The 16,840-nt window shown below is 48.3% G+C and overlaps 1 protein-coding gene across 2 annotated transcripts in view; it reads left to right on the forward strand.

Moving 5' to 3' along the window:
• The window catches only part of LOC132591455 (tubulin polyglutamylase TTLL11-like), a 48,597-nt gene extending 32,742 nt beyond the window's left edge, over window positions 1–15,855 (forward strand). Inside the window, exons 6-8 of one of the 2 annotated variants that reach the window (XM_060270080.1) lie at window positions 2,264–2,509; window positions 8,694–8,797; window positions 15,407–15,855. In XM_060270080.1, the coding sequence (XP_060126063.1) occupies window positions 2,264–2,509; window positions 8,694–8,797; window positions 15,407–15,648 (592 nt within the window). In that variant the 3' untranslated portion in view covers window positions 15,649–15,855. Of the gene's footprint in view, window positions 1–2,263; window positions 2,510–8,693; window positions 8,798–12,068; window positions 12,335–15,406 lie in introns of those variants that run through there. The other variant, XM_060270078.1, reaches the window with a different exon arrangement.
• The last annotated feature ends 985 nt before the right edge of the window (window positions 15,856–16,840 follow it).

The raw sequence follows: 16,840 nt of genomic DNA on the forward strand, positions 1-16,840 counted from the left end.
AAACCCGCTAGGCGTGGACGATGTTGAAAAAAAGAAAAAGAAAGAAGGAAAAAATTTGTAAGTCGAATCCTATAGGAATGCATTGGGAGAAAAAATTCGTAAGTCGAAGCAACCCTATCTAAAAATTTGTAAGTAGAAAAAATCCTATCTAAACCGCATCCAAGATGGCGGACGGAGCTACATTCGTAAGTCGAAACATTCGTAAGTAGAGGTGCCACTGTAATTCTGTGGAGCAGACACCCCCTCTCTCACTGGCCCCCTCTCCCCACTTCCAGGCAGGTCTGCTCCAGAGGACTTTGCCCTCAGTTGTTCTGCCAGAGCAAAGAGCCACACCACGGATTCTGAGCTCAGAAGCCCTCAAAGCATAATAAGGACATACAAAGAGCCTCATGGATCAGGCCATGGGCCTACCAGTCCCAGCATTCTGTTCCCACAGTGGCCAACCCTTACCTTCCAAGTCCCGGACTGCAGAATCCGGGACCGGCAGCCGTGTGACACCGGAAGTTCCGTCGACGTCGCTTTGCCCTTCTATGGGCACCCAAAATGGCCGCCGCCGGCTTCAAGAGGAGCTTCTACGCATGGCCGGAAGTGCGTCGACGCGACTTCCGGTGTCGGCGGCGGCCATGGGCGGGGCGACACCGGAGGTCGTGTCTATGCACTTCCGGTCATGCGTAGAAGCTTAGTTTTGAAGCCGGCGGCGGGCATTTTTTGTGCCCGTAGAAGGGCAAATCAGGGGGAAAAAATGGCCACCGGCAGGAGAAAAACGGGAGACAAAGTGATACGGGGGACCGCCGGGGAAAGGTAAGTAAAAACGGGGGTTTCCCGGGGAAAACGGGGTACTTGGCAGCTATGCTAAGGACTATTGGTTCTAATATTAGCTGGAGCAAGTACAATGTAGCTGGGATGGAAGGAGTGGCAAGGAAGGAGGGGAGCAGGACCGCAAATAAATCTTTACAGCAAAACTGATACGGGGGACCACCGGGAAAAGGTAAGTAAAAACGGGGGTTTCCCGGGGAAAACGGGGTACTTGGCAGCTATGGTAAGGACTATTGGTTCTAATATTAGCTGGAGCAAGTACAATGTAGCTGGGATGGAAGGAGTGGCAAGGAAGGAGGGGAGCAGGACCACAACGAAATCTTTACAGCAAAACTGATACGGGGGACCGCCGGGAAAAGGTAAGTAAAAACGGGGGTTTCCCGGGGAAAACGGGTTACTTGGCAGCTATGCTAAGGACTATTGGTTCTAATATTAGCTGGAGCAAGTACAATGTAGCTGGGATGGAAGGAGTGGCAAGGAAGGAGGGGAGCAGGACCGCAACTAAATCTTTACAGCAAAACTGATACGGGGGACCACCGGGAAAAGGTAAGTAAAAACGGGGGGTTTCCCGGGGAAAACGGGGTACTTGGCAGCTATGCTAAGGACTATTGGTTCTAATATTAGCTGGAGCAAGTACAATGTAGCTGGGATGGAAGGAGTGGCAAGGAAGGAGGGGAGCAGGACCGCAACTAAATCTTTACAGCAAAACTGATACGGGGGACCACCGGGAAAAGGTAAGTAAAAACGGGGGTTTCCCGGGGGAAACGGGGTACTTGGCAGCTATGCTAAGGACTATTGGTTCTAATATTAGCTGGAGCAAGTACAATGTAGCTGGGATGGAAGGAGTGGCAAGGAAGGAGGGGAGCAGGACCGCAACTAAATCTTTACAGCAAAACTGATACGGGGGACCACCGGGAAAAGGTAAGTAAAAACGGGGGGTTTCCCGGGGAAAACGGGGTACTTGGCAGCTATGCTAAGGACTATTGGTTCTAATATTAGCTGGAGCAAGTACAATGTAGCTGGGATGGAAGGAGTGGCAAGGAAGGAGGGGAGCAGGACCGCAACTAAATCTTTACAGCAAAACTGATACGGGGGACCGCCGGGAAAAGGTAAGTAAAAGCGGGGGTTTCCCGGGGAAAACGGGGTACTTGGTAGCTATGCTAAGGACTATTGGTTCTAATATTAGCTGGAGCAAGTACAATGTAGCTGGGATGGAAGGAGTGGCAAGGAAGGAGGGGAGCAGGACCGCAACTAAATCTTTACAGCAAAACTGATACGGGGGACCACCGGGAAAAGGTAAGTAAAAACGGGGGTTTCCCGGGGAAAACGGGCTACTTGGCAGCTATGTATGGTCGTTTCTCGGATGGCATCATGGCAGCGACAGCCGTGAGATGGGAAGCGATGAAGGTGCATTGATGCGATCTTTGTGTTGCTGTTTGGCCCGCAGAGCCGAGGTTTCAGAGGCCGAATGGGAGAGGGAAAACGATTTGCTGGAAGAAGGGCCAGAGCTGGATGACAGCAAGACGTCAGAAGCCAAGTTCCCTTCCATTTGCCTCAGGGAGCTGTACCCGAAGCTCGCAAAGGAATTTGACTATCTGCGGCTGGTCGAGCGGATTGCGGCTCTCTTCATCCGTTTCCTGGGCGTGAAGGGGACGACGAAATTGGGACCCACGGGCTTCCGGATGTTTATAAGGTGAGGGGGATCATAGAATCGTAGAGTTGGAAGAGACCCCAAGGGCCATCCATGTTAGAATATTGGGGTGTAAACCACCAATATTCTTACTACTGCCACTGGCTTCGGTAAAGAAGACAGCAAACAATCGTAGGTGCTAATCTGCGTTTATTCAGAGAGTGTGTGTTCAGCCATCACTCTCCAGTTCAAAAGAAAGCGAAAGTAGAAACAGAACAAAGAACATCACATGACAGGAGATCAGGTTACAGCTTGAGCTCCTGTGTGGGAAAGTTACAGCAATCATATAAAGTAAACATTCAGCCACATGCAGCATCTGTGCCATGCAGAGGATTTATGCTAACAATCCAGTCCATCCCCCTGCCGAGCAGGAAACACCATCAAAGCATTCCAGACAGATGCCTGTCAAGCCTCTGCTTAAAGACCTCCAAAGAAGGAGACTCCACCACACTCCTTGGCAGCAAATCCCACTGCCGAACAGCTCTTACTGTCAGGAAGTTCTTCCTAATGTTTAGGAAGATGGAGACTCCACTTTCAAGGGCAGCCTGCCCCAAAATGGTTAGCAGATTTTTTTTGCCATGAATCCGCGGACACTTTTCAGCTTCAATGGATTTTGTATGGGGACTGATTTGTAAATCCGGGGACTGTCCCCGGGAAACGCGGACATTTTGTAACCTTATGGGTGGGTGGGGCTGAGGCAGAGAGACCATCAGTATACCATATACTCAGCTGGGCCTGAGGTGAGATTTGAACCTGGGGCTTCTGTCTTAAAAAAAAAAAATCAAGTGAGAAATAAGAAGTAAAGGTGAGGGAGACCAGTACCAAAAGCCCCCCCAATAATAATAATAATAATAATAATAATAATAATATATAATAATAATAATTATATAATAATAATAAAAATTATTATTATTATTATTATTAAAAGTCATACAGTCGTACCTCGGGTTGCGAACACCTCGGGTTACGAACAACCCGGGTTACGAACTTCGCAAACCTGGAAGTATTTTCGCCGCGCGTGTGTGCGCAGAAGCGCCGCGCGCCTTTGCGCATGCGCAAAGCGCGAAAATAGTGAAAATAGCGCTTTGCGCATGCGCAAAACGGCGGTTTGGGCCCTTTTCGGGTTATGAACTTTTCGGGTTACGAACTGCGACCCGGAACGGATCGCGTTCGTAACCCGAGGTACCACTGTATACCATATATTCTGGCGTATAAGACGACTTTTTAAACCCGGAAAATCGTCTCAAAATTCGGGGGTCGTATTACACGCCGGGTATTGCCCGCTCGGCAAGTCCCCCGCACGCTGCGCTAAACCGGGACTTGCCGAGCGGTGCCAGAAACGGCTTCTGAGCATGTATGGACACAAGGACATCCTCAGAAGGCGATTGGCGAGTCCCCGCTGTGCCAGAAATCGCAAGTACCTTAAAATATAGAGAATATCCCAAACTCTATATTTTAATTTGAAAATTAGGGGGTTGTCATATACGCCCAGTCACGTTATATGCTGGCATATACGGTACCATCCTTCATCCATAGATCTCAGGGTAGAATCATAGAATCATAGAGTTGGAAGAGACCCCAAGGGCCATCCAGTCCAACCCCCTGCCAAGCAGGAAACACCATCAAAGCCTTCTTGACATATGCCTGCCAAGCCTCTGCTTAAAGACCTCCAAAGAAGGAGACTCCGCCACACTCCTTGGCAGCAAATTCCACTGTCGAACAGCTCTTACTGTCAGGAAGTTCCTCCTAATCATAGAATCGTAGAGTTGGAAGAGACCACGAGGGCCATCCAGTCCAACCCCCTGCCAAGCAGGAAACACCATCAAAGCCTTCTTGACATATGCCTGCCAAGCCTCTGCTTAAAGACCTCCAAAGAAGGAGACTCCACCACACTCCTTGGCAGCAAATTCCACTGCCGAACAGCTCTTACTGTCAGGAAGTTCTTTCCTAATGTTGAGGTGGAATCTTCTTTCTTGAAGTTTGAATCCATTGCTCCGTGTCCGCTTCTCTGGAGCAGCAGAAAGCAACCTTTCTCCCTCCTCCATATGACATCCTTTCATATATTTGAAGGGTGGTTCACAACATACAAAATACATAATAAAAACAAGAACAGAACAAACCAATACCCCCCCAGTTAGCTTCTAAAATAAAATACATTCTCAAGAATAATGGGCATAGTCAGGATTTTTGATGGGGGGGGAGGACTTGGGGGGGCAGAACCGAGGCGATCGGTCAGTTAGTTAAGTATTTATATTGTTTTACTTGATCTGGGGGGGGGGGACCCAGGTGGCGCTGTGGTTAAACCACTGAGCCTAGGGCTTGCTGATCAGAAGGTCGGCGGTTCGAATCCCTATGACGGGGTGAGCTCCCGTTGCTTGGTCCCAGCTCCTGCCAACCTAGCAGTTCGGAAGCACGTCAAAATGCAAGTAGATAAATAGGAACCGCTATAGCGGGAAGGTAAACGGGGTTTCCGTGTGCTGCTCTGGTTTGCCAGAAGCGGCTTTGTCATGCTGGCCACATGACCTGGAAGCTGTACGCCGGCTCCCTCGGCCAATAATGCGAGATGAGCGCGCAACCCCAGAGTCGGTCACGACTGGACCTAATGGTCAGGGGTCCCTTTACCTTGACTTGATCTGGGGAGGGGCACTGACCCCCCCCCCCCGGCTACACCCATGACAAGAACATAATGTAAGGTGATTGAAATGATTTAGAATTTGCTAACTATAAATGTGTTAAAGAACCACATTATACCAGCGATGGGCAACCCTTTGAGCTTGGCGTGTCAAAATTCGCCCAAAAAACGAGCATAACTCGGGGGGTGTGTCACGTCGAGAAAAAAACCCCACAATTTCGCGATATTTATAGTTTAAATAACAAAAAGGTATAATTGATATACCGTATATTCTGGCGTACAGGGACCCAGATGGCGCTGTGGGTTAAACCACAGAGCCTAGGGCTTGCTGATCAGAAGGTCAGCGGTTCGAATCCCTGCCACGGGGTGAGCTCCCGTTGCTCGGTCCCGGCTCCTGCCCACCCAGCAGTTCGAAAGCACGTCAAAGTGCAAGTAGATAAATAGGGACCGATCCGGCGGGAATCATAGAATCCTAGAGTTGGAAGAGACCACAAGGGTCATCCAGTCCAACCCCCTGCCAAGCAGGAAACACCATCAAAGCATTCTTGACATATGCCTGTCAAGCCTCTGCTTAAAGACCGCCAAAGAAGGAGACTCCACCACACTCCTTGGCAGCACATTCCACTGCCGAACAGCTCTTACTGTCAGGAAGTTCTTCCTAATGTTTAGGTGGAATCTTCTTTCTTGTAGTTTGAATCCATCGCTCCGTGTCCGCTTCTCTGGAGCAGCAGAAAACAACCTTTCTCCCTCCCTCCATAGGACACCCTTTCATATATTTGAACGTGGCTATCATATCGCCCCTTCACCTTCCCTTCTCCAGGCTAAGGTCAACGGGAAGGTCAACGGCGTTTCCGTGCGCTGCTCTGGCTCGCCAGAAGCGGCTTTGTCATGCTGGCCACATGACCCGGAAGCTGTCTGCGGACAAACGCTGGCTCCCTCGGCCTATAGAGCGAGATGAGCGTCGCAACCCCAGAGTCGGACACGACTGGACCTGATGGTCAGGGGCCCCTTTACCTTTACATTCTGGCGTATAAGACGACTGGGCGTATAAGACGACCCCCAACTTTTCCAGTTAAAATAGAGAGTTTGGGATATACTCGCCGTATAAGAAATACGACCCGGCGTACAAGACGACCCCCCCGACTTTTGAGAAGATTTTCCTGGCTTTAAAAAGTAGTCTTATACGCAGGAATATACAGTGTGTGTGTGTGTGTGTGTGTGTGTGTGTGTATATATATATATATATATATATATATATATATATATATATATATATATATATATATACAGTGGAACCTCGGTTTATGAACACCTCGGTTTATGAATTTTCGGTTTATGAACGCTGCGGACCCATCTGGAACGGATTAATCCACTTTCCATTACTTTCAATGGGAAAGTTTGCTTCAGTTTATGAACGCTTCAGTTTATGAACAGACTTCCGGAACCAATTACACCCATGCTTCAGTTTATGAACGCTTCAGTTTAAGTACTCCGCGGACCCGTCTGGAACGGATTAATCCACTTTCCATTACTTTCAATGGGAAAGTTTGCTTCAGTTTATGAACGCTTACTCTGTGGACCGTCTGGAACGAATTAATTCACTTTCCATTACTTTCAATGGGAAAGTTCGCTTCAGTTTATGAACGCTTCAGTTTATGAACAGACTTCCGGAACCAATTGTGTTCATAAACCGAGGTACCACTGTATCTGTATTTGGTTTATTTAAGAAACCAAAAACTAATTATTTAACCAAACCAAACCAAAAAACCCTTATTTATTTATTTATTTATTTATTTATTTATCACAAAGTGCCCAGTTGTTGTTGAGCGTTTTTTTTGGGGGGGGAGCTGCTGATCAAAGTTTGGGAGGTTTTTTTGGGGTGTGTGCGCAAAAGTAGCTTTGCTTTTTTGAGGGGTGCCCCAAAAGGTTAGAAAAACCAATCTCTGGCTACCAGCAACAACAACAACAACAAGGATCCGGGTTTTAACAGCGGAGGCAAGCTGTAGGAGGAGCGGGAGAAGAAATGGGGGGGGGACAACAAGAGCGCGAATGGGCCGATGGGGCGCGTGCCAGAAGTGAGGGCTCTGCGTGTTCACCATCACTGCATTATACCATGTGAAGTGATATGAGAATTGTTGTTTTATTGTTATTTGTTCTTTTCCCCCCTTTCTTTTTGTCTTTTTTTCTTCTTTCTTTATATATTGTTGTTATTTTGGTGAAAATTCTAATAATAATAATAAATATTATATATATATAAAAAAGACAAGAACATAAAGGTAAAGAAAAAAAGGTTCCCCATAGCGCTTCTGCCTTTTGCCTCAAGAGCTGCTTTAGTTGACCTGAGTCAGCAGTGTGATGCAGCAGCTCAAAGAGCCAATGCAATTCTGGGCTGCATCAATAGGAGTATAGCATCTAGATCGAGGGAAGTAATAGGACCACTGTATTCGGCTCTGGTCAGACCTCACCTGGAGTACTGTGTCCAGTTCTGGGCACCACAGTTCAAGACGGTTACTGACAAGCTGGAACGTGTCCAGAAGAGGGCAACCAAAATGGCCAAAGGCCTGGAAACGATGCCTTATGAGGAACGGCTTAGGGAGCTGGGTATGTTTAGCCTGGAGAAGAGAAGGTTAAGGGGTGATATGTTAGCCATGTTCAAATATATGAAAGGATGTCATATGGAGGAGGGAGAAAGGTTGTTTTCTGCTGCTCCGGAGAAGCGGACACGGAGCAATGGATTCAAGCTACAAGAAAGAAGATTCCACCTCAACATTAGGAAGAACTTCCTGACAGTAGGAGCTGTTCGGCAGTGGAATTTGCTACCAAGGAGTGTGGTGGAGTCTCCTTCTTTGGAGGTCTTGAAGCAGAGGCTTGACAGGCATATGTCAGGAATGCTTGGATGGTGTTTCCTGCTTGGCAGGGGGTTGGACTGGATGGCCCTTGTGGTCTCTTCCAACTCTAGGATTCTATGATTAGGAAGAACTTCCTGACAGTAGGAGCTGTTCGGCAGTGGAATTTGCTGCCAAGGAGTGTGGTGGAGTCTCCTTCTTTGGAGGTCTTGAAGCAGAGGCTTGACAGGCATATGTCAGGAATGCTTGGATGGTGTTTCCTGCTTGGCAGGGGGTTGGACTGGATGGCCCTCGAGGTCTCTTCCAGCTCTACGATTCTATGATTCTATTCTATGATTCTAGTTCATGGTGCCCTTGGGAGTCTGCTCTCCCTCCCCAGGATGATTCCCTCACAGTTTTCCAAGTCATTGATAAAGATCATAGAATCATAGAATCGTAGAGTTGGAAGAGACCACGAGGGCCACCCAGTCCAACCCCCTGCCAAGCAGGAAACACCATCAAAGCATTCCTGACAGATGGCTGTCGAGCCTCTGCTTAAAGACCTCCAAAGAAGGAGACTCCACCACACTCCTTGGCAGCAAATTCCACTGCCGAACAGCTCTTACTGTCAGGAAGTTCTATGATTCTATGATCTAGTTCATGGTGCCCTTGGGAGTCTGCTCTCCCTCCCCGGGACGATTCCCTCACAGTTCTCTTTTCCTGCCCCCAGGAACAGCAAGCTAAGCAACAGCGAGTTCAGCATGGCTTCCGCAGACATCCTGTACATTGACATCACCAAGAAGCAGCACGGTCTCGCGACAGACCGAGATGCGAGTAAGCCCTCTTGCATAATTCTGGGGGCAGACCTTTGGGGTGGGGGGTGGGGGGTGGGGGGGTCGGGCAGGCTAGGGCATGTGGATATCTGCATTTAAGTGGAGCATCTGTACCCTTCTCCTCTTCCGCAAAACAGCTTCCCAAGAGCAGTTTGCATACAATCGAAAGCAAGGCAGCCCTCTGCCCTTGCAGGCTTACGGCAGGGGCGTACCCAGGATCAAAACTAAGGGGGGGGCAAGCCATGGTCGTTCAGGGGCAGGGCCAAGGCACGGGAGGGGAGGGGCCACAAAGTGGGAATGTGGGCGGGGCTACAACTCTGCGGCCGCGAAATGAACCCCCTAAACTCTCTCCTACGAAATCCCCCTGCTCTGAAGCAGGGCCGTCTCTAGAGCCAGGTCCGGTGGCGCGGGGCGCCAGGCCACCAGGGGCGCCACTACGCCCGCCGAGAGGCGCGGCGGAGGCCGAGCCAGGCGCACCTCTCAGCTGTTCCGGAGGCGTGCGGGCCCCGCGCAGGGGCGTCGCAACAGGGGGCGGGCAGCCCCCCCCCCTGGACGCCCCTATGGCCAGACTGGGATGCGTAGGGCTCTGGCCCTCCAGGTGGCAGCCGTGCGGCGGGAATGGGTCGGGGTCGGGGTGGGGCAGGGGTTCCCAACAAAATTTCCTCGAGGACCCCTCATCGAGCCGCTATTGTGACGAGGACCCCCATTAATTCCTAATCCTAAAATTAAAAAGTGAGCGCCAAATTAAGAGTCTTTTTATATTTTATATTTATACGTTTTTTACAGTTACAACAGAGCACTCCATCAGTATACAGTTATATAATTTTTCCAGTAAGCTTAACACTGATCTTGGAAGGGTTAGGTTCAAGGGACGCCAACGATTTAGGTTCAATGGACACCGACAAGCTTGGTTTGAGAGTCACTGACTTACTTGCTTGAACATCAAATGCATTCTCTTCCTCTTCATCTGTAGGCCTTTGTCGTTTGAACGAACCACTTTTTAACCAACGGTCCATTTTTAACTACGCGAACTGTAGCTTCCGCGAAAAACAACGCTTTGTTGACAACACACGGCTGTTTTGCAAAGAGGCAGCGCGCGCCAGGGAGGAGGGAGGGGAATGGAGAAGACAGGGGGCATGCGCAGTAGCGCACCAATGAAGCCGACGCGCGCAAAGCATCTTGGGGAGGTGAGCGCTAGTCGAATGCGCGCGCTGCCTCTTTGCAAAACAGTCGTGTTTGTAAAGCTCCACCTAACGGCATACAGCAGAACTACGGCCTCTATCTAATTCTAGTTTTGCGCTAGACTCTGCTCATGCAGGAAGCGGCCGAAACAAAAAAATCTGTTCTCATACGAAATATAGTTAATATATTTTTTTATTCTAATAGCATCTTGCGGACCCCTCTGGCATAGCTCGCGGACCACCTGTTGGGAACCACTGCCTTAGAAAACAATCTTTCTCCCTCCTCCATATGACATCCTTTCATATATTTGAACATGGCTATCATATCCCCCCCTTCACCTTCTCTTCTCCAGGCTAAACATACCCAGCTCCCTAAGCCGTTCCTCCTGCCAAGCAGGAAACCCCCTGCCAAGCAGGAAACACCATCAAAGCATTCTTGACATATGCCTGTCAAGCCTCTGCTTAAAGACCTCCAAAGAAGGAGACTCCACCACACTCCTTGGCAGCAAATCCCACTGCCGAACAGCTCTTACTGTCAGGAAGTTCTTCCTGATGTTGAGGTGGAATCTTCTTTCTTGTAGTTTGAATCCATTGCTCCGTGTCCGCTTCTCTGGAGCAGCAGAAAACAATCTTTCTCCCTCCTCCATATGACATCCTTTCATATATTTGAACATGGCTATCATATCCCCCCCTTCACCTTCTCTTCTCCAGGCTAAACATACCCAGCTCCCTAAGCCGTTCCTCATAAGGCATCGTTTCCAGGCCTTTGACCATTTTGGTTGCCCTCTTCTGGACACGTTCCAGCTTGTCAGTATCCTTCTTGAACTGTGGTGCCCAGAACTGGACACAGTACTCCAGGTGAGGTCTGACCGGAGCAGAATACAGTGGTACTATTATTTCCCTAGATCTAGATGCTATCCTCCTATTGATGCAGCCCAGAATTGCATTGGCTTTTTGAGCTGCTGCATCACACTGCTGACTCATGTCAAGTTTGTGGTCTACCAAGACTCCTAGATCCTTTTCACATGTACTGCTCTCAAGCCAGGTGTCACCCATCCTGTATTTGTGCCTTTCATTAATTTTGCACAAGTGTAGTACTTTACATTTCTCCTTGTTAATATTCATCTTGTTTGCTTTGGCCCAGTTGTCTAACCTGTTCAGCTCATTTTGAAGTGTGATCCTGTCCTCTGGGGTATTAGCCACCCCTCCCCATTTGGTGTCGTCTGCCAACTTGCTCAGGATGCCCTCAAGCCCATCATCCAAGTCATTGATAAAGATGTTGAATAAGACTGGGCCCAAGACAGAACCCTGTGGCTCTTCCCACTAGTCACTACTCTCCAGGATGAGGAGGAGCCATTGATGAGCACCCTTTGGGTTCGGTCAGTCAGCCAGTTACAAATCCACTGAATGGTAGCATTGTCTAGCCCACATTTGACCAGCTTCTTTACAAGAATATCATGGGGCACCTTGTCAAAGGCCTGGCTGAAATCAAGATAGGCTACATCCACAGCGTTCCCTTCATTGATAAAGATGTTGAAGTCATTGATAAAGATGTTGAATAAGACTGGGCCCAAGACAGAACCCTGTGGCGCCCCACTAGTCACTACAGGGGAAGGCTGCCGAATGCCATGACAGAAGCACCGGAAGCCTGAAACTTTATTGGAAATTTTTAAACAATTACCTTCCAATATCGCCTTCCAAGTTAAATGCATGTACATATATTGAGTCTAGGCTCACATGCAACAGGCTACAATCTAGGGCAGGGATGTCCAATAGGGTGGGTCATAAAAAACTATTTTTTTTGGAAAATGCAGTGAGAAAAGCTGAATTCTGGAACCTTGTAAATCGGGCAAAGGTGCATTAGGGTGGGTCATAAAAAAAACTTTTTGGGGAAAATGTTTCCTCCCTCGATCTTATATCAGGCGTATGGTATAAACATAGTCACATTTCAAATTGGGGACAAATGGGTTCAGATTGAGACCCTGCTCCTACAGATTGACATTTGGCCTCGCTACGAGTGATGAAAACATAGGAATTTGACCCATTTATTCTCAGGATGTTAAATGGCGAACTAATCAGCATAAATTTTAGGTTTTATGTAGAGCAATAAGAGTTGCATACTCTTATTTTCTTGGAAAAGACCCTGATGTTGGGAAAGATGGAGGGCACTAGGAGAAGGGGACGGCAGAGGACGAGATGGCTGGACAGTGTTCTCGAAGCTACGAACACGAGTTTGACCAAACTCATATAGAGGAGGGAGAAAGGTTGTTTTCTGCTGCTCCAGAGAAGCGGACACGGAGCAACGGATTCAAACTACAAGAAAGAAAATTCCACCTCAACATTAGGAAGAACTTCCTGACAGTAAGAGCTGTTCGGCAGTGGAATTTGCTGCCAAGGAGTGTGGTGGAGTCTCCTTCTTTGGAGGTCTTTAAGCAGAGGCTTGACAGCCATCTGTCAGGAATGCTTTGATGGTGTTTCCTGCTTGGCAGGGGGTTGGACTGGATGGCCCTTGGGGTCTCTTCCAACTCTACGATTCTATGATTCTATGAACTTCCTGACAGTGAGAGCTGTTCGGCAGTGGGATTTGCTGCCAAGGAGTGTGGTGGAGCCTCCTTCTTTGGAGGTCTTTAAGCAGAGGCTTGACAGGCATATGTCAAGAATGCTTTGATGGTGTTTCCTGCTTGGCAGGGGGTTGGACTGGATGGCCCTTGTGGTCTCTTCCAACTCTAGGATTCTATGATTCTATGAAACTGCGGGAGGCAGTGCAAGACAGGAGTGCCTGGCGTGCTCTGGTCCATGGGGTCACGAAGAGTCGGACCCGACTAAACGACTCAACGACAACAACAATTTTCTGCAATATTTATTTATTTAAGAGGAAACATGTTGATAATTGACATGAAAAACCAAGGGTTTTGAACAAATTATACGGAACAAGAAAGCAAACGGGGTCCTAAACAAGTAAACATAAACATTAAACAATAAAACACCCCTCATATTATGCGTTGCGTCCAAACATCACGTTATACTTAATTACTTAGGTATAAATTGTACTAAATGCTTACATGTTGTGTAGTTAATAAAATTATGCCTTATGCAATATTATACATTGTGCTTGTACGCCATATATGCTAAAAAATATGCTTTTATGCCTTACACTAAACCTCTATTTTAGCAATTAAGTAATTAAGGATAATGTGATAATGCTTCTACGCATGACCGGAAGTGCATAGACACGACTTCCGGTGTCGCCCCGCCCATCTATGGGCACCAAAAATGGCTTTGATCTGCTCCCACTGGGTGTTTATCAGGATGCGGACGATGCCCAGCTCTACCTCTCTTTCAAATCAGAACCAGTGAAGGCATTGAAGGTCCTGTGTGAGTGCCTGGAGGTGGTTGGAGGTTGGATGGCGGCTAACAGATTGAGGTTGAATCCTGACAAGACAGAAGTACTGTTCGTGGGGGACAGGAGGCGGGTGGGTGTGGGGGACTCCCTGGTCCTGAATGGGGTAACTGTGCCCCTGAAGGACCAGGTGCGCAGCCTGGGAGTCATTTTGGACTCACAGCTGTCCATGGAGGCGCAGGTCAATTCTGTGTCCAGGGCGGCTGTTTATCAGCTCCATCTGGTACGCAGGATGAGACCCTACCTGCCCGCGGACTGTCTAGCCAGAGTGGTGCATGCTCTAGTTATCTCCCGCTTGGACTACTGCAATGCGCTCTACGTGGGGCTACCTTTGAAGGTGACCCGGAAACTACAACTAATCCAGAATGCGGCGGCTAGACTGGTGACTGGGAGCGGCCGCCGAGACCACATAACACCGGTCCTGAAAGATCTACATTGGCTCCCAGTACGTTTCCGAGCACAGTTCAAAGTGTTGGTGCTGACCTTGAAAGCCCTAAACGGCCTCGGTCCGGTATACCTGAAGGAGCGTCTCCACCTCCATCGTTCTGCCCGGACACTGAGGTCCAGCGCCGAGGGCCTTCTGGCGGTTCCCTCGTTGCGAGAAGCCAAGTTACAGGGAACCAGGCAGAGGGCCTTCTCGGTACTGGCACCTGCCCTGTGGAATGCCCTCCCACCAGAGGTCAAAGAGAACAACAATTACCAGACTTTTAGAAGACATCTCAAGGCAGCCCTGTTTAGGCAAGCTTTTAATGTCTGATGGATTTCTGTATTTTAATATTTTGTTGGAAGCCGCCCAGAGTGGCTGGGGGGAACCCGGCCAGATGGGCAGGGTGTAAATAATATATTATTATTATTATTATTATTATTATTATTATTATTATAAAAACTGGCAATGATCTACCCATTGTATTGGCCAACGTTGTTGAGCTTTTTTGGGGAAGCCGAAGTTGTAGCGGTTGCTGCTTGACTGAGGTGCTGCAACTAAAGCATCAATAATGGGTGCCACAGGGTTCTGTCTTGGGCCCAGTCTTGTTCAACATCTTTACCAATGACTTGGATGATGGGCTTGAGGGCATCCTGAGCAAGTTTGCAGATGACACCAAATTGGGAGGGGTGGCTAATACCCCAGAGGACAGGATCACACTTCAAAATGACCTGAACAGGTTAGACAACTGGGCCAAAGCAAACAAGACGAATATTAACAAGGAGAAATGTAAAGTACTACACTTGGGCAAAAAAAATGAAAGGCACAAATACAGGATGGGAGACACCTGGCTTGAGAGCAGTACATGTGAAAAGGATCTAGGAGTCTTGGTAGACCACAAACTTGACATGAGTCAGCAGTGTGATGCAGCAGCTCAAAAAGCCAATGCAATTCTGGGCTGCATCAAGAGGAGTATAGCATCTAGATCGAGGGAAGGAATAGGACCACTATATTCTGCTCCGGTCAGACCTCACCTGGAGTACTGTGTCCAGTTCTGGGCACCACAGTTTAAGAAGGATACTGATAAGCTGGAATGTGTCCAGAAGAGGGCAACCAAAATGGTCAAAGGCCTGGAAACAATGCCTTATGAGGAACGGCTTAGGGAGCTGGGTATGTTTAGCCTGGAGAAGAGAAGGTTAAGGGGTGATATGATAACCATGTTCAAATATATAAAAGGATGTCATATAGAGGAGGGAGTAAGGTTGTTTTCTGCTGCTCCAGAGAAGCGGACACGGAGCAATGGATTCAAACTTCAAGAAAGAAAATTCCACCTCAACATTAGGAAGAACTTCCTGACAGTCAGAGCTGTTCGGCAGTGGAATTTGCTGCCAAGGAGTGTGGTGGAGTCTCCTTCTTTGGAGGTCTTTTAGCAGAGGCTTGACAGCCATATGTCAAGAATGCTTTGATGGTGTTTCCTGCTTGGCAGGGGGTTGGACTGGATGGCCCTTGGGGTCTCTTCCAACTCTATGATTCTATGATAATAAGCGATATAAATCAAGAACGAAAGCCTCGAGAGGTTTCTGATGCTTTCCTTTTCCCTCCCAGGGATGGACTTGCACACTTTTGTGGAGGCGATTTGCTTCCTCGCCCAGAGGAGGTACAAGTCCCTCTCCCTCCACGAGCAGGTGGAGCTCCTCATTGACTTCGCGGAGTCCAACTTGGCTGCCCAGGACAAGAAGCGCGCCTGCTGGGACCAGCGCGTGGCCCTGGTGACTTGCCACCAGAACCGGCTCCAACTCCGCCCTGCCACCAACATGCTGGTCGATTACAGAAGCTCCCGCCCGTGAAAGACTGCCTTTGCTGATGCGGATTTAAAGGGAGGTTTAGACCACATTCTAGTCCATTGGGTGACGTTAAATCTCATAGCCTATGTCAGGGGTCCCCAGACTTACCCGCCTTTGGGCCGGTGCCCGCTGCGCCGATCGCTCGGCGGGCGGGAGAGTGCGCGCGCAGCGGGCCGGAGGGTGGGGGAAGCGCGCGCCGGTGCGCATGCGCACACCCATTTACTGGCGCAGTGGCGCGCTTCCAGGCCGGAAAAATCGCCGGAAATTGTTTGTGCGCATGCGTACCGGGTCCCCCCGACCCGGAAGTGCACGTCCCCCACCCCGGAAGTGCACCGGAAATGACCTCTTCTGGGTCGGGAGAGGCCCATACGCATGCGCAGAAACGATTTTCGGCGATTTTTTTCAGATCTGGAAATGCGCCGCCGAGCAGCGCGCCGCAAGAGCGGGCGCCGCAAGAGCGGGCGGCGGGGGTCGTCGCGGGCCGGATTGGGAGGCCAATTGGGCCGCATCTGGCCCGCGGGCCGTAGTCTGGGGACCCCTGGCCTATATCATCCTCTCATTGTATTTTTATTATGTCTGGGGGCGGTTTGTGGGATTTTGGAGTAGTACTTTCTTTCTTCTTCTTTTTTGCGATAATTTTTATTACGTTTTCCATTTCTGTGTTCATTACATCGTATTCATTACATTTATCGTGGCTTTAAATTCTTAAATTTCCAATCAAATAGAAAGAAGAGAAAAGGAGGAAAGGAAAGAAAGGGAGGGGGAAACATAAAGCTCGAAACGAAAATAAAAATATTACTAAGTCCAATTTCTATTCAACTTTATACGTTGGACTTCCATTCTTCTTCCTTCTGTCACCTTTCCCCTTTTCGCAGATATTTTCACACTTCGTTTTAATTAAGAAAATTAATTATTTCTCTCTTTTATTAATAAAATAATAAATTCTCTCTTTCACAGCTTATAAACATAACATTGAATATACATACAGTATATAACCTGGCTTTTAGTCAATCATGTATTTACCAAATTAATGAACTTCTTTTGTATCGTATGTGATGTTTTTAATATTCGTACCCTGTTATCTTATTGTAATAAAGCATTTTATAACATCTAGTTATGAGGTTTTGCTAGTATTCATACATTCAACACACCTTACTGTTATATTTTTACATATTTCTTTTCGTAATGTTTTCTT

The sequence above is a fragment of the Zootoca vivipara genome, chromosome W, assembly GCF_963506605.1.
Source record: "Zootoca vivipara chromosome W, rZooViv1.1, whole genome shotgun sequence".
Lineage (NCBI taxonomy): Eukaryota > Metazoa > Chordata > Lepidosauria > Squamata > Lacertidae > Zootoca > Zootoca vivipara.